At 45.5% G+C, this 23,154-nt stretch overlaps 9 protein-coding genes across 9 annotated transcripts; 3 read left to right on the forward strand and 6 right to left on the reverse strand.

The window, feature by feature from the left end:
- Positions 1-462: 462 nt before the first annotated feature.
- Positions 463-1,214, forward strand: J3458_008702 (uncharacterized protein; the record flags this gene model as incomplete). The annotated part of the gene is made up of 1 exon (XM_007815962.2): positions 463-1,214. One exon carries the CDS (start codon positions 463-465, stop codon positions 1,159-1,161), a length of 699 nt encoding a protein of 232 aa, XP_007814153.2. The 3' UTR covers positions 1,162-1,214.
- A 6,361-nt stretch (positions 1,215-7,575) lies between these two features.
- J3458_022453 (uncharacterized protein) lies at positions 7,576-8,623 on the reverse strand. The gene has a single exon (XM_066123035.1). It carries the CDS (start codon positions 8,538-8,540, stop codon positions 8,007-8,009), a length of 534 nt encoding a protein of 177 aa, XP_065975136.1. The 5' UTR covers positions 8,541-8,623; the 3' UTR covers positions 7,576-8,006.
- A 2,364-nt stretch (positions 8,624-10,987) lies between these two features.
- Positions 10,988-12,864, reverse strand: J3458_008703 (uncharacterized protein). Its single transcript, XM_066119345.1, has 5 exons — positions 12,453-12,864; positions 12,072-12,394; positions 11,705-12,006; positions 11,470-11,635; positions 10,988-11,403 (listed from the first exon to the last, which is right to left on the reverse strand). The coding sequence occupies exons 1-5, from the start codon at positions 12,698-12,700 to the stop codon at positions 11,225-11,227; spliced, it is 1,218 nt and encodes a 405-aa protein (XP_065975137.1). The 5' UTR covers positions 12,701-12,864; the 3' UTR covers positions 10,988-11,224.
- An 837-nt stretch (positions 12,865-13,701) lies between these two features.
- J3458_008704 (uncharacterized protein) lies at positions 13,702-14,154 on the forward strand (the record flags this gene model as incomplete). The annotated part of the gene is made up of 2 exons (XM_066119346.1): positions 13,702-13,830; positions 14,026-14,154. 2 exons carry the CDS (start codon positions 13,702-13,704, stop codon positions 14,152-14,154), a joined length of 258 nt encoding a protein of 85 aa, XP_065975138.1.
- A 558-nt stretch (positions 14,155-14,712) lies between these two features.
- J3458_008705 (uncharacterized protein) lies at positions 14,713-14,985 on the reverse strand (the record flags this gene model as incomplete). The annotated part of the gene is made up of 1 exon (XM_066119347.1): positions 14,713-14,985. The coding sequence occupies one exon, from the start codon at positions 14,983-14,985 to the stop codon at positions 14,713-14,715; it is 273 nt and encodes a 90-aa protein (XP_065975139.1).
- Positions 14,986-15,476: 491 nt separating this feature from the next.
- J3458_008706 (uncharacterized protein) lies at positions 15,477-16,071 on the reverse strand (the record flags this gene model as incomplete). The annotated part of the gene is made up of 3 exons (XM_007815965.2): positions 15,477-15,667; positions 15,725-15,884; positions 15,958-16,071. 3 exons carry the CDS (start codon positions 16,069-16,071, stop codon positions 15,477-15,479), a joined length of 465 nt encoding a protein of 154 aa, XP_007814156.2.
- A 721-nt stretch (positions 16,072-16,792) lies between these two features.
- Positions 16,793-17,666, reverse strand: J3458_008707 (uncharacterized protein). Its single transcript, XM_066119348.1, has one exon. The coding sequence runs from the start codon at positions 17,237-17,239 to the stop codon at positions 16,889-16,891; it is 351 nt and encodes a 116-aa protein (XP_065975140.1). The 5' UTR covers positions 17,240-17,666; the 3' UTR covers positions 16,793-16,888.
- A 2,000-nt stretch (positions 17,667-19,666) lies between these two features.
- J3458_008709 (uncharacterized protein) lies at positions 19,667-23,124 on the forward strand. Its single transcript, XM_066119350.1, has 4 exons — positions 19,667-20,580; positions 20,647-21,742; positions 21,808-21,919; positions 21,983-23,124. The coding sequence occupies exons 1-4, from the start codon at positions 20,447-20,449 to the stop codon at positions 22,912-22,914; spliced, it is 2,274 nt and encodes a 757-aa protein (XP_065975141.1). The 5' UTR covers positions 19,667-20,446; the 3' UTR covers positions 22,915-23,124.
- Positions 19,747-20,085, reverse strand: J3458_008708 (uncharacterized protein; the record flags this gene model as incomplete). Its single annotated transcript, XM_066119349.1, has 1 exon — positions 19,747-20,085. One exon carries the CDS (start codon positions 20,083-20,085, stop codon positions 19,747-19,749), a length of 339 nt encoding a protein of 112 aa, XP_065975142.1.
- Positions 23,125-23,154: the final 30 nt, after the last annotated feature.

The raw sequence follows: 23,154 nt of genomic DNA on the forward strand, positions 1-23,154 counted from the left end.
TCAACACCAACTCACACGAGGCGCCGCCATTCTGGCCCACTCCCGAGGAGCCTTCGTTCCTGTGCCTGAGTGTGAACTCTCGGTGAACCTATCAAGTCGTCCCAGATACATTTCGAGGAACTCATCCAGGTGTATATTCCACAAGTCTTCAGAAATGCCGCACTTGTACTTGGCCGGCGTCAGCCACGGCTTGCCCCCCCTTTTATCGGCAAGAAGCATCGAGGAGGACTTTATGCAAAGTCTGGTTCCTCGAAAAGAAGTCTTTTCGTGTATATAAATGAACGCTCACCTCCGCTGTTTTACTCTTCTCTTGTTTCCTTTTCCTGTAACTTGGTTAAACAAGCTGGACTACTTTCCTTCAACTTCTAAACTCTTTATTTTCCCTTCCTTTTATACTTTAGTGTATATATTTATTCTTCTTACCTTCTCACACATACTTTTATATTCCCTTTAAAAACCAAAATGTTTGGAAACATTGCTCTCGCATCCGCTTGCCTTGCGGCCGTCGTAGCAGGTCTACCGGCCACCAAGCGCGGCATCCAAGACACATACACCTACCACCAGGGCGACGGGTCCGTCGGCGCCGGATGGCCGTCGATGGACTCGTGGGGCTCCTGGGACGACCTCTGGAAGGCCAACTCGGCGCTCATGGACAAGACCTGCAGCTGGAACGGCTGGGGCAACGACGACTCGAGCGACGAGATCGCCGCCGTGGGCAGCGCCATCCAGGACGTCGCCCAGCAGACTGGCGTCGACGACCGCTTCATCCTGGCCGTCTTGATGCAGGAGAGCAAGGGCTGCGTCCGCGCCCCTACCACCAACAACGGCGTCGTGAACCCGGGCCTCATGCAGTCTCACAACGGCGCCGGCTCCTGTGCCGGCGTCGACCCCTGCCCCAGCAGCCAGATCACCCAGATGGTCCACGACGGCGTGGCCGGCACCGACTCTGGCGATGGTCTCCAGCAGCTGCTTGAAAAGGCTCGCGGGGCTGTCAGCGGCGGCAGCGACAGCCAAGTCTACTACGCCGCTGCCCGTCTGTATAACAGCGGCTCGGCCAACTATGCCAACCTCGACCTTGGCATGGGAAGCACGGCTTGCTATGCTTCCGACATTGCTAACCGCCTGACAGGCTGGACTCTGGCTACTACTGGCTGCCACTGAGGAACTGGTATGACAAAAAGGCGCTTGACGCTGTCTTGATGGATATGGCGGTGTACTGAGTCTCGGGGGTATTTCAATCTTTTTCATGTATTTAAAACTTACATATTTTCACAACCCCCATGTACATGTCAAGCAATATACCAAGTCTTTCGTTGACAAATCATCTTGACCTTGTTGTTTCCTCGTCCATGGTACATGAGGTACAGTATCCTTTTGCATGACTAGTACCCTTATAAACCGTAAAGTGGGCATATAAAACTGTTGTAATCCACATTTAAATCTGTTCGTGACCAATGCCTAGCCTGTTGGTGCGCCTGGGTGGGGGATTTTCGGAGGGTTCGTTTGTAAACCCGGTAAGAGGGCCAGATTGTTGACGTGATGAATAAATCTCTTCCAGGTACCAGCTTAATGTTTACTGAGGGTGTGATTCCCGGAATTGGGGTCAAATAATTGAGGTCAACTTTTCGACCCTGGTTAGTACATGCTCCACTAATTTAAAGTGGGAATATTACTTTGTACCGTTTCACAGTGATTTTTTTAGGCTTTTCCACTTTTATATACGAGGGGGTTAAATTTTCACTGCCTTTTTAAGCTAAGAAAGGCTTTTTAGTAATATTAAAGGTTATAAATAATTAAACCACTTAAATTACGCTATATTTAACCTATTATTTAAGATTAGCTTTTTATAATACCTTCTTATAATACCTAAGAGGGTTTAAGCTTATAAATAACCTATAATAAGTGGACTAATAATTAATAACTATAATTTTTATAACTTTTATATAAGGCTTAAATTAACGGTTAATTAAAAAGCTTAAAGAAAGGCGTTTAAAAGGTTATATTTATTAGCTTTCTTTTAAATCTTTAAGAATAATTTCTTAAATGTAATTAGAATTATATTATATTAAATAAGAAGGAAAATAACTTTTAAAACTTTTAATAAGTGTTTCTTAAAGTAATAAATTAATCTAGTATTAAATATAATAAATAAACGGGAATACTTTTAATAAGCTTTAATAATATTAAGCTCATTAAGGTAAAAGAGCCCTTATAAATTATAAATTAAGTTATTTAAAAGCTATTATTGATTAATAATAATATTATATTTAATACCTAATTAAAAATATTTATAAAAGACCTTTTTATTAGCTAGAATATAATTAAAGCTAGTAATTAAGCTGCTTTTATAAAGGTAATAGAGAGAAATCGTAAGTTATAACGGTTAAAAAGCCTTAAGCTTATATTTAATAAGTCTAATAATAACTTTAATAACGCTTTTACTATTATTACTAGTAATTTAAAATATAATTAGCTTAATAAACGGGATAATTAAGACGCCTTTATAGCACTTATAGCGTTAACCTTAAACTTAATTAGAATATTAATGTTACGAACCAAGGGTACCTGAAGCAGTTGGCCGGCGTCATGGGCCGCCAGCATGCAGACAAGAATGGGGCCCGACGGGATCGCAGGTCACGTGAGGGGATCAGATGGGATCAGTCTGATCCAACTCAATGGATCAGAGGGGATCAACCTGATCCAGCACGGGGGATCAGATGGGATCTATCTGATCCAGGACTACAATAGAGAGATAGACGAGTACTTAAGGAGGAGGTATTCCCATAGTCAGATAGTCTAGATCTCTATTGATCAATCTAAGCAATAGTTTTACTATTGAGAGTTATACTCTTAACGGCCTTATTGTGATACTGCTCAAAAGCTACTCTGTAGCATTCAACCTGACTTACTTCCTAAGAAACAGACCTACTGTGCCTTAGAACCTAAGCCACCGTTACATTTTGATCAATACTGTTCAGTAAGTTACCTTGAAACTTTGAGCAGTAACGACTTCCAAGATGTCTACTTCAAGCGGAAAGACCACCAACCCCGGGGAGATGATGAAGTACCTTCATGACAAGATCACCGAGCTCGAGAAGCAGAATCGACAGCTTCTCGACCGACAGAATGATCTCTACGAAAAACTTGAGGCACGAGAAGAGGAACTTGCAGCAGTTCAAAATCTCACACCTGCATCCTCTATCAACAACAACAACATGCCAAAATTCCCCAAGCCTGAATCATACGATGGCTACAAGGGTGATGTGAGGAACTTTCTCACACAAGCCCAAGCTTACCTACGAGTCAACGAAAAAATCTACACGACACCTGAGTCACAGATTCTTTGCATTGGCAACCTCTTGACTGGGAAAGCAATGGAATGGTGGGAGCCAACCCTCCGCGCACATCTTAAGCACGGTGCCGAAGCCGGAGCGGAAGTTGTCCACATCTTCTCTGATTACGAAACCTTCGAAGAACGACTTCTCGCTGCATTTGGAAATCCCGATGAGCATAAGGAAGCTACACGACAACTTACTCGACTCAAGCAGACCGGATCTGCAGCTCATTACGCTAGGGAATTCAAACGCATCGCAGCAAAACTCAACTGGAATACCGAACCCAAAATGGAAGTCTTCTATCAAGGACTCAAAGAAGAAGTGAAGGATGACATTTATCGAGAAGATCGTCCTGAGTTATTTGACGACTTCGTCGAAATGGTCATCAAGGCAGACAACCGTCTATACGAGCGACGTCACGAAAAAAGTCACAGGAAATTCGGAACATATGCTAGGTTCAATAAACCTAATAGTAGCAAGCCACGCCGAACATCGACAGCATACGGGTACCACGCCGGACCTATGGAACTTGACGCCGCGAATAAGGAAAAGGGGAAGACTTGTTACAATTGTGGCAAGACTGGACACTTTGCGAATAAATGCAGAGCCCCGAAAAAGCCATGGAAGCCAATCCCTGAAGGCAAGAAGCTCCATGCCGCAAATCGAGAAGACTTGCCCACGCGAAATCTTAGTATGGCAAGCAATGAAGGAAGCCCCACGTTAGCAAACAACATCAGTTCGGATGAAGATTGGGAGTTCGGAACCCAACCAGTACCCGACGACTTTTGGGAACACTGGACACCCTCACCAAAAAGTGAACCTTCACTGGAACAGATCCAAGAAGAAGAGAATCATCCAACTGAGAAAGACGAACCTGAAATCGAACACAGACTCCTTAATTGGACCTTCTGTTACGATGACAATTGCTACACGCACCTTAGCAGCAAGCAAGGTAGCGGATGGTTTCCACGAGAACGAAAGGGAAGGAGAACAACCCTTACGATACAACCGAAATTACGACGAACCGATTCAAAGATATTGAACGGAAAGTTATACTGTGCTAAGGATAACGCACACACTACCCAAGCCATAACCCCACAATGCAAGGAGGAAGGGAACTGTGTGACTGTGAGCAACTCGCTTAGCCCGAGTTCGATTAACACAGATGGTAGATCAAGCGATCACCAAGGAAGCTCCAACAATGCGTCGGAAGACAACCGCCGACGACAGCGCCTAGAACAACGCGCTAGAGAACGACATGAGGACAGGATCAACAAATCGGGAAACGACAGCCGTCGTCGCAATTAAGACCGATTCCTCGACGGAGATCTGACAGGTCTCTATGTACTGCAAACATCGACAGCACAGCACACCTCATGATCGACATGACTATAATGGGACAAAGGATCCAGGCAATGATTGATAGCGGAGCACAAGGAAATTTTATCTCGCCGAATCTCGTCAACAGATTACGATTGCCTTGGACACCCAAAGACGAGCCCTACCGACTCACGACTGTGGAAGGAACTGCGGTGAAGTATAGCCAAGGAGTAGTTGACATGGAAGTTGCGCAGCTTCTAGTCGACATACAAGGCACGAAACACCGAGTTACACTAGATATCACAGTGATCTCAAAACACGATGTTATATTAGGGATACCCTGGTTGCGGGCGAGCAATCCACGAGTCAATTGGAGAACCGGCCAACTTCAATGGGATTTACCAGGATGCGGTTACGAAGCAGAGAGCGGCCTACGAAGGGCACCTCATTCGAACTACGACAGGCCTCTAGGAATATATGTGATCGCCAGAGAGCCAAAAGCTGAGACAACGGAGATTCCCGAGGAATACTCACAGTACAGCAAGCTGTTCAGCGGAGAGCTAGAAACAGGACTACCGGAGCATTCACGCTGGGACCACGAGATCAGACTCCAGCCCGGTACTGAACCAACGTTCAACAAAATTTATCCTCAGAACCCTGAGCAGGACAAGGCGCTCAAGGAGTATCTGGAGGACATGCTACAAAAAGGATACATACGACCATCAGAGTCCCCAGCAGGATACCCAATCCTGTGGGTACCAAAGAAGAACGGGAAACTACGACCATGCATCGATTACCGACACTTGAATAAGATCACAATCAAGAATCGATACCCGTTACCGCTTATGACGGAAATCAGAGACAAAGTTGGAAAAGCCAAATGGTTCACCACACTCGACTTAAAAGGAGCCTATAACCTTATACGGATGAAAGAAGGCCACGAGTGGATGACAGCATTTCGAACCAGCAGAGGACACTACGAATATCTAGTGATGCCTTTCGGGCTTACCAACGCACCAGCAACCTTTCAAAGAATGATCGATACAATCTTACGGAAACAACTAGGAGTGTTTGTGGTTGTATACCTCGACGATATCCTCATTTATTCAGATACCCTTGAGGAACACAAACGACATGTACATGAGGTACTACAAACTCTACAGGACAACAAACTCTTAGTCGAAGCCTCGAAATGCCAGTTCCACCAGAACACTGTGCACTTTCTAGGGTACGTGCTCACATACGGAGAAATACGAATGAGCCCGGATAAGATCAAAACCATCAAGGAATGGCCTACACCAAAGAATCTGAAGGAAGTTAGAGGATTCACAGCATTCGTGAACTTCTACCGCAAGTTCTTGAGCGGATATGGAGACATCTCACGACCTCTTACAAACCTAACAAAGAAAGAAGTCGGCTTCCAATGGAACGAACCAGAAGCCACGGCATTCCAGAAAATGAAAGATTTAGTTACGTCAGAACCTGTGTTGAAAGCACCTGATCAGGACAAACCTTATGAGCTTGAAACGGACGCCTCAGACTTTGCACTAGGCGGACAGCTTGGACAACGAGATGATCAAGGAAGATTGCACCCAGTTGCATTCTTCTCGAAGAAACTCCACGGACCCGAACTCAACTATGGGATCCACGACAAAGAACTCATGGCTATCATTGAGTGCTTCAAAGAATGGAGACACTATCTCATAGGAGCAAAGCATCAAATCAAGGTCTATACCGATCACAAGAATCTCACATCGTTCTTGACCACAAAGGATCTGAACAAACGACAGATCAGATGGTATGAAACCCTCACGGATTATGACTTCGAAATCATATACCGTAAAGGATCCGAAAACGGAAGAGCAGACGCGCTCAGCCGAAGAGAGGATTTGAAATCGGATGAGCAAGTGAGTAATGCACCCTTGCTACGCGCCACCAAGGATGGGAACCTTGTGCTAGGCACCCGAGAAATCAACATGACATGGCAAGTCAAGCCAGATGAAACATGGATGCATCGGATCGCATCATGCATTAAGAATGACAGCTATCTGGACAATTGGGAAACGAAAACGCATCTGTCCAAGGAAGGCAAGACCTTCTTGTACAATGAACGGCAGTATGTTCCCAGTACACTTCAAGAACAGCTTGTCAAGGAAATACACGAGCACCCACTACACGGACATCAGGGTGTAGGGAAAACGATCAGCAGGCTAAGAAGATCGTACGACTTCCCAGAAAGCAGAAAAATGGTACAAGAAGTCATCAAGAAATGCGACACGTGCAACAAAGCAAAATCAGCGCGACACGCACCATACGGAGAATTACAACCGATATCGCCACCTGAGAGAGCATGGCAAACTGTTACAATGGACTTCATCGTCAAACTACCGAAGTCAAAAGAACCCATGACAGGAGTAGCTTACGACAGCATCCTAGTTATTGTGGACAAACTCACAAAATACGCCTACTACATTCCATACAAGGAATCGAGCAACACCAAGGACTTAGCGTATATGTTCTTCAAAACAGTCATTGCACAACATGGATTACCAACAAAGCTTATATCGGATCGCGACAAATTGTTCACCTCAAACTTTTGGAAATGCCTCATGGAAACCATGAAGATCAAACAAAGCTTATCAACGGCATTCCACCCACAATCAGATGGACAAACAGAAATCTTGAACCAAATACTCGAACAATATCTGCGAAGCTATGTCAACTACCAACAGAATGATTGGGTAGAATGGCTACCACTAGCACAATGGGCTTACAATAGCTCCGAAATTGACAACATGAAGATGTCACCGTTCAGGGCAAATTACGGATTTGACCCTATCATCGAGACACATGCGACACAGAATGTGAACGCGCCAGCAGCTACAACGCATGCAGCAACCATGACAGAAATACAGAAACACTTGCAACAGGAATGGATATTTTTGCAGAACCGAATGAAACACTACGCGGACAGAAAGAGATTGCCAGCGCCAATCCTAGAGGAGGGACATAAAGTATACCTCATTCGCAAAAACATCAAAACTAAGCGACCCAGCGACAAACTCGACTGGAAGAAGATCGGACCATTCCTTATCAAACGGAAAATCTCGAATACCAACTACGAACTATCATTACCAGATGGAATGAAAATCCATCCCATATTTCATATATCGCTACTAGAGAAAGCACCAGATGAATCTACAATCGCTACCAACATCACAACGGAAGATACCAACGAATACGAAGTCGAACGGATACTCAAAGCACGGGGAGATACAAAGAATCGTCATTATCTCGTTAAATGGAAGGGATATCCAAACTCCGAAAACACCTGGGAACCAGCCAAGAATCTCACGAACTGCTCGACGTCGCTTGAACAGTTCCACCAGAGAATAAAAACTCATCAGGAATAGGGAAACCCAAGTCTGCTAGAAACTCGGGTGTCTGATTAAGCATGTTGGACTCCAACTCCAGACGCTCCTGGGCCTCTAACTCGTCCAGACTCTCCACACCACGAGCAATCATCTCCGCAGCCTTTTGTCGCAAAAATTTCTCCTGACGACGAATCCTTTGCAAACGAGCCATCGCCCGCTCCAAATCCTCCTCGGCCGAAGCACGTTCTCTGTCGAGACGATCCTTTTCGCGAAGGACACGATTATAAGCATCCGAAGACGTTCCGCCCGGATTGCAGCTGGTGTAACCACGCAAAGCACATTCGCTGCACCTGTCTTTCCCTTCAGCGACAATGCACTCTCGATTGTTTTTTCGACACGAATCGCAGGAAGGCATGACGAAGCCAAAGGCAGATATGAACTCGGAAAGACGTTTGCGATCAATCTTCTGGTTAGGGCGAGATCGCTGTTTCGAAACACGGTCAGAAGACATTGTGAAAAGAATGACGAAGAAAGAAAAAAGGGAAAGAGGGGAAGGAAGAGAATACTTACCGGACGAAACGAAATGGCCTTGAGGACAAGACCAATGGGGGAGGAGTATTATGTTACGAACCAAGGGTACCTGAAGCAGTTGGCCGGCGTCATGGGCCGCCAGCATGCAGACAAGAATGGGGCCCGACGGGATCGCAGGTCACGTGAGGGGATCAGATGGGATCAGTCTGATCCAACTCAATGGATCAGAGGGGATCAACCTGATCCAGCACGGGGGATCAGATGGGATCTATCTGATCCAGGACTACAATAGAGAGATAGACGAGTACTTAAGGAGGAGGTATTCCCATAGTCAGATAGTCTAGATCTCTATTGATCAATCTAAGCAATAGTTTTACTATTGAGAGTTATACTCTTAACGGCCTTATTGTGATACTGCTCAAAAGCTACTCTGTAGCATTCAACCTGACTTACTTCCTAAGAAACAGACCTACTGTGCCTTAGAACCTAAGCCACCGTTACAATTAACGCTAATAAGATTTATAGTAAATTTAGTTTAAAGCGGTATAATAAAGAGAAAAAGTAATAAATTAATATTATAATTTATCGTAATAATAAATTTAGCTTTTACTGCCTTATAAACTAAAAATCATGTGATAACTATAATAATAATAAAGGTATTAAGCTAAAAAGAAGTTAAAAAGGCTCTTTTAAATTACAGGGAGTCTATAGGGCCGGGTTAGTTAATTAATATATTAAAAACGATAAAATAAATAAAGAAGAATCTAATAAATACCGTAATATAAAATTTACTTGATTCTAGCCTAGTAAAGAATACGTGAATTAATTTAAACTTTAACGATAATTTAAGGTAATTTTAAAGCTATAAGGTTATTTATAATTATTAAAAATTAATAGGCTAGCTAGTAATTTTATTATCTATTAACGCCTTTTTATTCTTTTAATAATAATAATACTATTATAACTATTAATTTTATTATTTTTTACTTATTTATATTATTAGAAGAAGTTAAATTTTACTATTAAAGCTATTTTATAATATTTTCACGTAAATCCTTTACTAAAAATACCTTAATTACTTTATTTACTCGCTTATAAGCTTTTAAAAGTACTAAACGCTTATTATCTTTAAGAGCTATAATTTTTATCTTCTTAAATACTATAGGTTTAACGCTATTTAGCGTAATAAAGTTAAATAAACCTATTATAGTATAAATTAATTAAATTTGATTTAAGTACTTATACTTTACCGCGTTATATTAGATTACCTTTTATTTACGTTTTACTTTTTTAAATTATTATTTAACTTATATATAAAGCTACGAGTAATAATAATTATATAGCTCTTTTTTTATTATTAGCTAATAGTGTTTCTCTTTAAAATCCTAAAAATAATACTACTTACCTTTAAAAGGCGTTAATATACCTTTTTTAAGGTTAAAGCTAGTATTACTAAGGTAAAACCTTTTCTTTAATACTTAAAAAGACCTTATTAATATAAGATAAAGTAACTTAATATCATTAATTAATCTCTTAGTATTAATAAGTATATATATAAATAATCCCTTAAAAGTCACAGCTATAAATACATTTTATAATATTTAATACTTTTAAGATTAAAATTACTATTATTATCTTATTAAAATAAACGCCTTAATATATATACTATTAATCGCTTTAATAGTACTATTAAATTATAGGAATTTCTTATTAAGTTTTATAAAACGAGAGATATATATTTAATTTAATTAAGAAATAAACTTAATATATAAATTCTATATTAATTTAATTATATTATAGAATATTTAAGATATTAATATTTATAAGACTTTAAATTAAGCTATAATAAGCCTTTAAGAGGTATTAAACGCATAAATTTATAAGAAAATAAGAACTTTTTATTTAAGAGATATATCTTTATTAGCTTTAACTTATATATTACTTAGTAACTACTTATATAATAGAAAAAACACACTCTTTAATATTTTATAAAGATTAAAAAAGATACTATTTAAAGTATAAAGAAGCCCTTAAGTATATACTAATAAGTCTTTTTAAGATAAGTTATTTAATGTTTCGTCTCTTATTTTAATTATTAACGATTTCTTAGGTGTAAAAAACACCTTATAAAACGCTATAATATATATTATAAGCCTTAAATTATTATTGCTATTATTATTAATTAAAAAAGTTAATATTAAAAGGTTATTTAAGCTAATTAATAAGCTTATTTTAGTTAAAGAAGAATATTAATTACCTTAATTAATAGAAATTAGCGTAAAGTTACTATTAATATTTTTAATAAAGAATTTTTAAAAGATTTCACGTAAATCTTAATAATTAAGCCTTTTATAGGTATTAAAGTTACCTCTACTAGCTTAATATATTATAAGTAGAGATAAATGAAGGTTTATGTAAAATATTAGGTCTTTACTTAAATTTATGTGTTACATTCAGCTAATTTAAGTCTAGCGCCTATATTATGCTTAATTATGCGTCGAAATTGAGGTCAAAAGATTGACCCCAATTCCGGGAATCACACCCTGAGATGCGCACCGTAGCAAAGCCAGCCAAAGTATTCTGCCAATTAAAAGTGTGGGTACTTCGGTGCTCGCTCGCCCAAGCCAATATAGTGTTGGTAGATGCTGCTCGCATCAAGTCGGCTCACGAGTTGATCCATGGATCTTGGGCAAGTTGCTTCGCCGTCTTTCTATCCTCGGGGCGCCACTGCAGCATCCCTCTCACCAAGCTGAGAAATCCTTCCTTGTTCTCGCCTTCGAGGAACACCTCACAGCTTTCGAGGCTTAGGCCCGATGGAATCTGGACATCCGCAATCCATTTTCCTAGTCAAAGACAGAATTTTAGCATGCCAACATGGAGAATGCATCCGGCTCACACACTCAGCTTACCATCTTCTGTAAAGAACTCACGGCTTCGCTTGCCTCTGTTTAGCAAATCTAGGGGCGGCGGGCCAAGCACCCCAATCACTTCAGCCAAGTGAGCGCGTGTTGAATAGCTTTGGCTTTCGGGATCCCTCCCGTGAAAGAGGTGTCTGCCTTCGAATAGATCCCATATCTAATGCCGCGACGTAAGCCACAGTTGTACATGTTCCACGGCCGGACAGAGAAACGCTTAGCTACGTACCATAACACCAACGTTCCAGATATCGACGGGATAGCTCCACTCAGCCATGAGCATTACCTCGGGAGACCGATATACTGCAGGCTGTGCGTCGTGATTACGCTTCATGTCTCCCCGAACGGCCTCGCCAAAGTCACTCAATACCGGTCCGCCGAATCGCCGCGGTAGGTCGAACGACCGAGATGCATAAATTGTCAATTCACCAAGGGATTTTCGGGGTGAAGGGTGAGTAAGCTCGGCATTTGTGAAGGCTTCCAATATGGCCTGGTCTTGAATGTCTTGGAGAATATTGTCTGCTTTTATATCTGCAATGGCTTGATATGTCAGGGCTCTGTTCATTTGCCAAGGGTGGGTTACTGGGAAGACTTGCCTGTATGTACAAGCTTGCACTCGGAATGAAGGTAGTCCAAAGCCGAGAAGAGGTGCCTCAGCCCGGCCTTTAGGAGAGGTTCGGTGAAGCGCCCCGTGGGATTGCGGCGAAGTAGATGCTTCCAACTTTCCCACATTGGACGTTGGACAAGGCAGTAATGGTCACCTCCTGGGCGGTGAAGCTGGAATATGTCAAGCGCGGCTCGGACATGGCGGTAGCCCGGATGTGATGGATTTGCCTTGCCAAGGGTCTCTAGGACTTGAAACTCTTCTTGATTCCCCCTATCCCTGGTGTAGACTTTCAAAGCAACATGCCCATGGGTTCTGTTTGCGGACTGTTAGATTTGAGATTAGAAGAGAGCCTCGAGGCCTGAGGACGTACATGAGGTTCCGGGCTAACCATACAGTCGACGTGGTACCAAAGCCCAGTTTCCCAATGACTTGATACCTGGAGGCAAGGACATCGCCTATATTGATGGGATAATACTGGTTGGCTGCGAATCCATCAAGCTGCTCCTCCTCCAACAAGACTGGGTCTTGGACAAGGTCAAAACCAGAAGTGGGAAAACGCAAAGGGACCAGCGGCGCTCTGCGTGTCCAGGCCCTGGCCCATTTCAAGAGGGATGCCATGTGCGACGTTACTGACGATGGATGAGGTTGATCCGAAGCAGGCACACTGTTACTTGTGATGAATGTGTTTTCACGCCTAAGCTTGAACAATGGCCACGTACCCCGTTGATATTGATGATATTTGACACTGGCTCAAGTTCCCTGTGTCCTGTGTGGATGGGGTCGTGTCAAGGCGCCCGAGAGCTGTGGTGCAAAAGGACCAGTTGACCCACTGAGATGCCCCTACCCAATTATATCCCGCCCCGAACCCGTACCCGCGCGCCACATCAAATGGAAACCGACTTTTTTTCCTCCTCCCACGGCATTGGATCCCCTCAGAGCAGTTAAGGCTCCAACGAGGTCACGGGACCCACAATACCTGGTTACCTCAAGTGACTTTGGTGACAGACCAAATCCGGCCACACTAAAACCCCCTACAACCCGTATTAGAGGTCTTTAACGGCGAATTTTTAATAAATGACGAAAATAGCACACGTGAGCAGGTAGCTGATAACACCTGCCGGCCTAATTACCCACTTATTAAGGCTCGTAGGCCGAGATTTTAACCTTTTTAACCTTCATATCGCGATGCCCTCAATCGCCGCCGGGCAGCTCGTTAATCGCGTTAAGGCTGCGAGACTTCCAATGTAGCCCTTTATAACTCGAAGGAATGTTAGTACTTTTTTCATAGTGTAAATTATTAGGAGATCTATGTACCACTAAAATGTGGGCTTTTAATTGGCTATAATCCTTGTCCGTGACCTCGTTGGAGCCTTAACTGCTCTGAGGGGCTATCATAGAAGGTCGCTGTGCTCTTGCCGCCGAGGTGGTTGGTCCTCGAATCTGCCCAAGGAGTCCACGACCAACACAATCAGGCAACAATGTTCTTAGATCAGTCCAATGGGCTCCGTATAATCATACATAAATACCTGATCATCTAATCTCGTCGTGTTCATCATGTCAGTTACGTCTCCTAGCTCCTCGCTACCTCAAAACGCCCGCCTCTCTCTGTATCCTGCATCATGTCTCGATTCTTTAGCACCACCGCTAGGGCGTTGGTACGTTTTATCGGCTTCAAAGTCGAGGACCTGCCGCAGCCATACAACAACGCCGTCAAGAAGTTTACTTCAAGAGGTGGGAGTGCCGAACAGGTAAGCCCGTTCATCGACACGTCGGAAGCTCTGAACACTGAACACCTGGCGCAATATCTCATGGCCAATTCCAGAAACTCGGCACTCTGCACGAGGTTTACATCAAGAGGGCTCTGTATTGATAAACATGGCTAGCTCCAACTTTCCACCCCGCTGACTACCAGTAGGTCTAGGAACGGAAACCCAGTTCATCAGTCTAGCTACAACCCGGAAGACAAAGAATTCATCATCAGTGCCAAAATTACGGGGTCCAAGGACACAAAGACCTGCCACATCTACCAAGACGGCACTGGTACCATTAAGAAAGGCGACGATAGGTGTTAAGGTCAGATACATATTTCACGGACTGTTTATCCCACGGCTGAGCTAGGTGGACCGGGATTCGAAGCAACGAGCGAAAGCCAGGGGTTGGGAGCGTTCATTTGTAGGACTGAAGATATACTCCGGCAAGCCTCTCATATGAGGAAGGGGAAACCATACTTTGTATCTCTATTCGAACGGCGTAAATATGTGTGAATGGTGCACTATGGTAAGGAGAAACATCATTGTAGGCATTTTTCTGCCTTTCGATATAGATTTCCGCTCATACAGCCGCCAATTCTAACCGACTACCACAGCCACGAGAGCCATGCTCGCACGCCAAACTCGTGGATATGCACCTTTAGTTTTTCTTCACGCTCAACCAAACAGCTTGTACAGTGTACCGCCGGGCTCAAATAAACGAGAGGAATGACCACCACACTGAGTATTCCACAAGCTACACATTTTCGCATGTTCGTTGCCTGGGCCCGGGGTTGATAAGCCCCTACGCACGATGCTGCATATTGAATATCGAGGAAGCTACCCAAACGTGGATACGTTTACAGGTCATACCCGCGGTGTTTAATCAACTTCAATGACATCCCCCGGCACTGTAATCAAATTAAACTTGTCATCAACGTAATACCACCTGTCATACGGCGCGGGCCTGGCTGCTGGCGGCAAAACGTTGGACTTTGCCGGAATCTCGAACTTCTTGGTCGCATCCTCGGGCTTGACATAGGTCTTGCAAGCACGAGGGTTCGTAGTCTGCCAGATGTTGATCTTGCCGCGGTCCTCCTTGCCGAGAACAAGATCGCTCCAATGCTGGTGACTTTCGGCAAGTTTGGCGTTCATGGTGCCGGCATCGACGTATTTGTTACCGACGATGGGGTTGAGACCCTTACCACGAGCGACTTTGTAATACTTTTAGGTGTTAGTTAAACAGTGTCCGGGGGGAGCGGAGAAGGATGTGACTTGCAATAAACCAGTCACGGAAGGAGTTGCTGAGGCCGGGTCGGTACTTGTCCAGTTCTTCAACGGCTATAACCACTTAGATGTGCGCTTTTGGATAGTTTGATAGCGACGGCGGGCGACTTACAGCTGACGAGGCTGGCGAGAGGATCTTTGATGTCAATAGCAATGACCTTCCAGTCCGTCGTGTTATCCTGTTTTTTTGGTCCTCCTTAGCTGACGGCTGTCTTTCGAATATTTCCACATACCCCGGACGACATACGTCAATCATGGCAAGCCCCCCCAGAACTTTGACCTGCTTGACCTCACCCGTGTATCCTGGCCTGGCCGCTGTCAGCAACAGAGTCGCAAAACGGTTTGCAAATACGCTCAACCTACGAAATGGAGCTGACGTCAAAAAGATCGATTGGGTCATTGTCTCCCACAAGGCCGGTATAGTTGTCCTTGACATTCTTGTTCTCCCACGTCTGTGGAATCGACCCATACAAGAAGGGGTACGTCTTGTGCGGCCAGAAACTAGCCACAAACCGGGGCTTCTTCTTTGAGGTATCGTGGAAGAGAGGGTCTGTCGACGTTTAGCAAAAGTCTTTCCAACCCCAGAACTACATTGACTACAACGCACTCAGAGGCTCGTTGCGCTGCGTTTCAATCTTGCCGTCGGTCCATCGGGGAATCTCAACCACGAAGTTAATGACCGGCCCGGGCTTGTTATCCGGGTACAAAGGCACATCGTGCCAGGGCGAGACGGGATTCCCGTTCTCCTCCAGCCAGACTCGCCAGTCCTTTTTCCAACAGCGTCAACTCATTGCCTCAATAATGCACGTGAAGACGTGAATTCTGCGCGAAGCGACTCACAATTGTGTTCCTAGCGCCAACCTCCCGGAGTGTATACGAGCCGTTATTCTGGGCAACAGCACCGACTGCGCTCAGAGGCACGAGGACCGCTTGAACCAGTTTCAAGACATACATTCTGGGCAGTGCTACAACAAAGGCAGGCAGAGCAATAGTGTGCTCGCTCACCCACACGCCATGCAACAGGGGAATGCTTCTTTAATACCATCGCATCTGCACCTCCACAAGTGGACGCCGGATCACACGGTTTGAGCGCATGAAACTACAGGCAAAATATTTCCAGGTCAGCTCAATGCGCTGCGATATAAACTTTTATGCGAGTTATCAATCTAGAGCCGCAAGCTAATGCAATGACTTGCTGCGCCCCCTGTCAATGATCTGCCTTGGTGCCAGTGAGCTCAAGGGTCGTGGCCCACGTGGGTCTTGGCAGTTTGAAGAAGAAACAGGTTTGAGGGCATAGTAGGACCGGGGCCCTCCGCCGAGGCACGCTGTGAAGTGATTTGAGGGAGTCGTAAGGCTATTTCTGAGCCTCCCGGTTGCGGATATTCAGTCGACTCTGAGTCCAGAATACACAACAATAGCAGAAGCGGTCTGAGGAGTTGTGGCAAACGCAAAATAAATAAGTTGAGGCAAATGAACGGGGCGGATTTCATTGGTACTATAGACCCGGCGGACGTGGCTTAAGCGAAGATGGTGTGGATGAGAAAGGAAATAAAGGTGGAGGCGTTGATGAGTCCGATGATGAAAGGGTGCGTCTAGGTGACATCTGATTACGACCATCACCTCTTCACACGGCAATATTGTCCATAGTACTAAGGAGAAAAAATAATAAGAGTGACAGGGGTATCCGATTCGACTCGATCATGTACATACACATACGGAGTACATACGGAGTACATGCATATAAACCCACCCTTCTCCTCGGCTCTCCCATCTACGTCGCCTTCGCACCACTCAGCTGAGGCGGCGATCTGACCTGGTCATCAATCTTCTCCACAATACAGGCCGTTCCGTATGCCGCCGTCTGCGCGAACCCGCCCATGTCACCAGCATCGAATCGCAAGCAAATAATAGCATTTCCGCCTCGGCGCTTGCATTCGTCCACCACACGGCTTATAGAGTCATTTCGACACGAGTACAGCATCGAGGTGAACCATTGAAGTTCGCCACCAGCAAAGCTCTTGAAGACCATGCCGAGACTGGCGGCGATATTCCGACTGCGGACAGTGATTCCATAGACGGCGCCAAGAACTTGAACAATTCGGTATCCAGGGAGATCCATCATAGCTATACAGGTACGTCAGTCACATTGTGGTCGATTTGTCGTGTGCCCCCTCAGAGGGAGACCTACTTGTCGTAATGACGCCTTCCGTTTCGGTGAAGCAGTGAAGGTCGGAGATCTGAGGGGGGATGTTGGCAACCTCCTCGGCCTGCTTTTCTTTGTGTCCAGCCATTTCAAAGTTTGCTAAATTATAATATACGCGTGGCTGTGATGGATTTGGATGAGTGGCCGAGAAGATTCGTTGTCCCAGTGGTTGGTCGTGTATTGTGAGTAGAGAGATTATAGGAAAATGTGCCACGCTAGGAAGGATATGAATTTGAAAAAGAAAAATCCAAAAAGCTGAGCAGCGAACAGCTCTCTTATTTATATACTGAAAGATAAATTGGCAAGTGCAGTCGTCATAAGGGTTGTCATCCTCGTAGCATCTTGCCGTTTCAGTCAAGTCGTGGCTGACAGCGAGCATCTTGTTAAAGCGTCGAGACCAATGGGCAATTACTCCGTAATGGACGACAAATCAGTCAACTACAGTCCAGCTGTGGCGGCGGTGGCCATCTGGCTGTTGATACCGTTTGCAACAGGCGTTGAGATGGCTCTGTGAGGCTCTTTTGACATGTTTCGTTGAGGCTGAGCTCACGTATTCGTCGTATCAAGGCGACACGGCACCTGTGAGCCACACGAGTGGGGTCGGCGCTGGCTCTCAACCAAGTCAGCCAACCGAAAACCGAGGAATGGACTCAATGGAGTGTAACTAAGTTATTTGATAACTTACTTGCCTGTTTTGACGCCGAGCCCGTTCGGCAACCCATGCAGTGGCTCGGTCAATACTGCTCGGCACATAGAAACAGAACCGAGTAATTTAAAGCAGACGTCGGCTGTGCAATCCACTGTACCCCCCGACGAGTTGATCCGTAGACTAGTGTTTGAACCGCACAGCCTTGGCCCAAGTTCACCGGTTTCAGTTGCAATCCCTTCCTGGTCAGGACGACTAGGCGCTCTTTGCTGTGTCTTCTATGATGACCCTGTATCGAGGCGAGGCGACATCAATTGGGTTGGTTGCTTACCAACTGGGCTTGTCAACTCTAGTCCTTGCTTATTCGCCAGGTGGCTGGTGATCTAAGACATCATGAGCGCCTCTGGATGAAGCTTGCTTGAACCATGTAATATTGGTTGGTCGTCGTTGTTCCAACAGAGTCAATTAGCATCTATAGGCACTGAGACTTCGAAATGTGAATCGCGCCCATACTGAGGGTTCGGTAACAATGCCCAGTCCGATATTCCCACGCACAAACTAGGCCATGGAGCCATGGACCGATTCTTGACTGCTCAAACGCCAAGTGTCGTGCCGACTCCCTCAGTCTACCACCGCTAGTTCTCCGAACGCATTCTCAAGGACATGTCATTAACCTGCAGACAAATGATTAGACACGCACAACCAGCGTCCAAGGTCCGATCAAGTAGCGGGCCATACAGCGTTGCCAGCAACCCTGTAACCTGACATCTTCAGACCCTGGTTGGGTTGGTGGTATCCTGGGCAAAAGTGTCACCATCCCTACCAATCAATCGCCAACAGCCTCAGTTTTTTCAGCACCATCTAACGGATGTATCAGCCAAAGACTCACCGCCTATGGTGTATTTCACATACAATATTACCCTCATTCGTCATAGTCCTCGGGATGAATTTTTCAAGGCGACCAGATAACACACATGCGTTGTTTGCCTTGTTCCCAACCCGATATGTCCGGACCTGAAAATATTGATGGATTTCTTATCATGGGGTTGAAGATGGGCACAGATGATATGGACCAAATGTACGGAAGAGACAGGCTTGATGTCGCTGACACCCGCGGCATTCCGTGCGTCACATATTGTGCCTATGCCAACTTCACCTCCCCCGTGTCCAGTCGCCAAGGCAGTTTCTGGATATCGACATATTTATTGCCTTTCTTTGTCATTGCGGGCTGCTTGCCTTTTCATTTTTTTTTTGCGCGGCAAGGGAATTTTCGGTAATAGTGGCTACCTTGTTGCAGGGCTTCGTTGCCCGCATGACAGAATTGGCGTCAATGTCTATCAAGAGAACGGGCAACGACGAGGTACCGGGCCGTGGCGCTGGAGCTGGAGCTGGAGCTGGTCTGCGGGATGGAACTGTGTGGTCGGAATTCCCAACCGTACGGAGGAGTACGTGCACGCAAAGTGTCTGGTCAACTGGTGTTTGCCGCATGCAAGAGACCAAAATGGGGAGGGCTACTCCGTACCCTCGCTCATGTTCCTGTCAGTGCCCAACCCACCACTTTCGCCCGAAGTGAGGGCACCACCTTGATGCCAGCGGGGTGCTCCTTCCTTCCCGCATGGTGGCGTCGCCCGTTTGTACCGTACATCGCGTACATCTACTCCTTACTCCATACTTCAGATGTCTTCATGGGCTGGCCCCAACCAGAGCAACTCGATGGCCTCCTTTGCGTCCACGCATGCCCATGTTTTGCCTCTTTACATGTCCCAATCTCACACAGTCTTCATTTCATGTAAATTGATTTGCTCTGCGCGTCCGCAACGATAAAACGACTGCAACTTCTATGCCGACCACGATGGACAGGATACACTCGGAAATCAACCAGACCTGTGGGTAGCTCGTCTTCCACAGCCCAGGTAGCAAGCTCCATGGTGCTGCTGCTGCTTCTTCTTCGTCTGCTTCTGCTTGTCCATGCCGTCCCCCAATGTTTCTTCCCCCGGAGGCAGAGGGTAGTGGCGTCATTCGTCACTCTCGTCACGGCAATGCAAGAGGTCGTGGAAAGGAGGCTACGCGGCACCGACGATTTGGCGGCTCCACTTGTACCGAGAGGCTCTTTCTCCATGTGTGCTGGCTGGGTCCTTTAGCAGCTCAAAGCAGCACTTGAGGTGCTTAACCAGCAGTGTGGTAGTTGGGGGGTGCCTGATGGAGGTCGAGGGTGGGCAAAGAAGGCTTTGGACCAGCATATTAAAGGGACAACATTTTCTGTGGCCCCGCGGGCGCCCCTCTCCCACTCGTGACAGCTTCTCAAAAGCTTGGATCGACAGGTCTTTTTTTTGGCTTTTTTTTTATTCTTCTATCGTTTCCGAATGGACCATCGTTTCCAGCATTGCTAGCCGACGGCCACAAGCAACTTAATATACCACCAGCCCTACTGTCACCACTGCCTCCACTTGGCCCCGTCCCATCTTGCCACACCAGTGACGATGACCAACCAAGACCATGGATCCCTCTTGAACAACCAAGAAGACATACTTGCCGGTCTCGAGATCAATCCGGCTTCTGCTACATATCACGCTGAGGACCATTGCAACTGCTTCGACTACTATACTCCACATAAGTGAGTAGTCCGTCAACGGCAAGGCTATGAGCGCCACTCCCGCCTATCTCCTAACACTTGTATTAGTGTTTCCCAAACACAATTTTCCTCAAATTATGCCTTGAGCTTGCCACAACACGACCAAATCAGGGCACGCCTGGCACAAACCCAGCAGTTAACCAACAACCTTACTCAAGTATTCCCCAATGACGTTCACACCACATCCTACGAACACCAAGACACCCAATCGGCACTGTCTGCCAATCAACCTTCGCGTCTTGAACAAGTCTATAATGAAAACAATATTGACCTGCCAATTCAAGCTGCGCAGGAAGGGCCGGCTGTTGGAGAGGCAGTAATTGGTAACATTGGGGCACCATTTGATGCCAACTTATTGCAGTACAATCCGGCTTTCGGTGTCCCACCCAACAATGGACACGAAAGTTCAAACTCGCATCTGAACGTGCTCGCAACTCCCTTTTATCCCCCTTCCTATGCAGCAAATGGGCCCACTGACTCAGCTGAACAGGATAAGACATCCGAAGCGACGGATGGGCCTCTGCAGAACATAGAAAGAGATGTAGAGTATCGCCCTTCATCGGGTGACTTTTCCTGGCAATGGGCCCCATACCCGCATAGTAATAATAATGACGGAAGTATAGATGAGATTATAATTGCCTCCCCCTACAACAATCATTTTGCACTGTCAGGATTTACCTCTACATCACAATACCCTCAACTTTACAGAGATAAGCTAGCACCTATGTCCAGCTCTCCACAGACTTACAATGCTCCATATACTCAATATATTGACAACGGCACGGCATTTACAGGCGGAATGCTCTATAGCCCGCAACCAACTACCGCGCCATCTCAAGTGTCTACATCCATCAGTGGCGCTGGGTCTCAACATGAATATTCCTCGTCCAGCCTCACTCCTTCATCATCCGTTTGGCAGTCGCGCAGCATTCCTTCGAGAACAACAGGGTGGGGTCGCAGACGAGCACCATCACTATCTCGCTCAATTTCCGCCCAAACCAGTTTCAGTCACGAATCAAATGGCTCAGGACCATCCAGGAGGGGTAAGCGAAACGGCCCAATGGACCCAAAGAGAAACCGGCAAGCACAGGAAACCAGGACTCAGAAGTCCGTCTGTGCGGACTGTAAATTGCGCAAAGTAGCTGTTTGTCTCTCTTCTCTTTTCATTGTCGAAATAATCCCTACAACGAACTAACAGCCTATGGGCAGTGCAGCAAAACCGAAGCTCTTGAGATATGCGAAGTATGCAAGAAGAGGGGGTTGCCATGCGTTAAACATTTCTTCTTCCACGATCTGAATACACTGCCAGAATATCAATTTGGTACGTCATTTCGATACAGATTTTTGAAAAGTACCTATCAACATGTTACTCACAACAATGTAGGACTGTTTCTGATCAATTCGGCATTGGTGCCAGACATCATCAAACCCTTGTTGACTCAGAAGATAGACTTCGCAAGAAGTCTTGACTACCTGGATCACTTCAGCCAATTTTGTAAGATTCGCTTGCAATCAGACGAAGTATGGTGTGACCTCGATCTAGTCGCCTGTCGGCAACATTGGCAGCAAGCAAGACTGGACTACAACGATCCAGAAGACCATTGTACGGTGGAAGACTTTGTTACCAATAAACAAAGATGGCAGGACACTATGAATTGTCGTGCCCTTCTGTTGTTGCCACCCTCAGAAAACAACTGGGATGACCCGTTGAAAGCTTTTTCGAGGCTGGATAAAATGTCAGGCCGACTATCATACAATTTGATTGGCAAGTCTGGAAGTGCATCCGGAGCACGACCACTCAATCTTCAAGACGACCTTGAGAAGAGCTTATATTTCATCGCGATGCTCTCCTTTGAACGGATTCGGCATTACATGGAACTGGAAGCATATCATTGCTTGGAGCAGGAACTAGTTCCAGGCAGAGTGAATGAAAACATCAGAGTCGTCGCGTGTCTAGGCGTGATGTTACGTTCACTCCGCCGTCGTATTGCAATCTGTAAAGCCACTCGAATATGGATTTATTTTCAAAACGGTCCGCTCGCAAAGTATCTAGGTTCAGGCTCAGAAGCAAGCATTGACCCCCCAGTCATCAGGCAAATGAAAGAATTTTGCTTCCAGTTATATACCCACTTTTTCTGTCGCTTCTCCAAGATGAATCCAGTCTCCAGGGGCAGGGTATCGGATGGGCAAAAACCCATACATCCCTTTACAGGAATGAGAATCATGGAATACCTGCCTACAGACGCAAGTAGACAGGGTTTCACCAACTGGATGGCAGAGGGCGAAGTACCATTCAGGTCACCAGGGTGGTTGTAGGGTGTGTTTACCGAGCAGGCTTTGTAGGCTTCTGGCGGCTATATTTTGACCTTGTCATTGGGTTTGGATTATAAAGCTATTGCATCTGCCGGCTGGCAGTAACAAGGAAGAAAAGGGAAAGACAAATACGGCTCACGCCACGATATCTGGAATGACATGATAGCTTTATAGATCTAGTGTAACAGTGATGAATTGTGAAGCAGAGATGGGGAATGTTGTACACAAATATTGGAAGCGGAT

Source organism: Metarhizium acridum (assembly GCF_019434415.1).
Source record: "Metarhizium acridum strain ARSEF 324 chromosome Unknown scaffold_141, whole genome shotgun sequence".
Lineage (NCBI taxonomy): Eukaryota > Fungi > Ascomycota > Sordariomycetes > Hypocreales > Clavicipitaceae > Metarhizium > Metarhizium acridum.

Excerpts from the sequence above, each read along its gene's own strand:
- J3458_022453 (XM_066123035.1), bottom strand. The coding sequence starts at position 8,540 with ATGTCTTCTGACCGTGTTTCGAAACAGCGATCTCGCCCTAACCAGAAG.
- J3458_008703 (XM_066119345.1), bottom strand. The coding sequence starts at position 12,700 with ATGGCATCCCTCTTGAAATGGGCCAGGGCCTGGACACGCAGAGCGCCG. Across the intron at positions 12,395-12,452 it reads TGGTTAGCCCGGAACCTCAT|AACCCATGGGCATGTTGCTT; the intron begins GTACGTCCTCAG and ends GTCCGCAAACAG. Across the intron at positions 11,404-11,469 it reads TGAGTTCTTTACAGAAGATG|GAAAATGGATTGCGGATGTC; the intron begins GTAAGCTGAGTG and ends GTCTTTGACTAG.
- J3458_008707 (XM_066119348.1), bottom strand. The coding sequence starts at position 17,239 with ATGATGGATCTCCCTGGATACCGAATTGTTCAAGTTCTTGGCGCCGTC.
- J3458_008709 (XM_066119350.1), top strand. The coding sequence starts at position 20,447 with ATGACCAACCAAGACCATGGATCCCTCTTGAACAACCAAGAAGACATA. Across the intron at positions 21,743-21,807 it reads GTAAATTGCGCAAAGTAGCT|TGCAGCAAAACCGAAGCTCT; the intron begins GTTTGTCTCTCT and ends GCCTATGGGCAG. Across the intron at positions 21,920-21,982 it reads ACTGCCAGAATATCAATTTG|GACTGTTTCTGATCAATTCG; the intron begins GTACGTCATTTC and ends ACAACAATGTAG.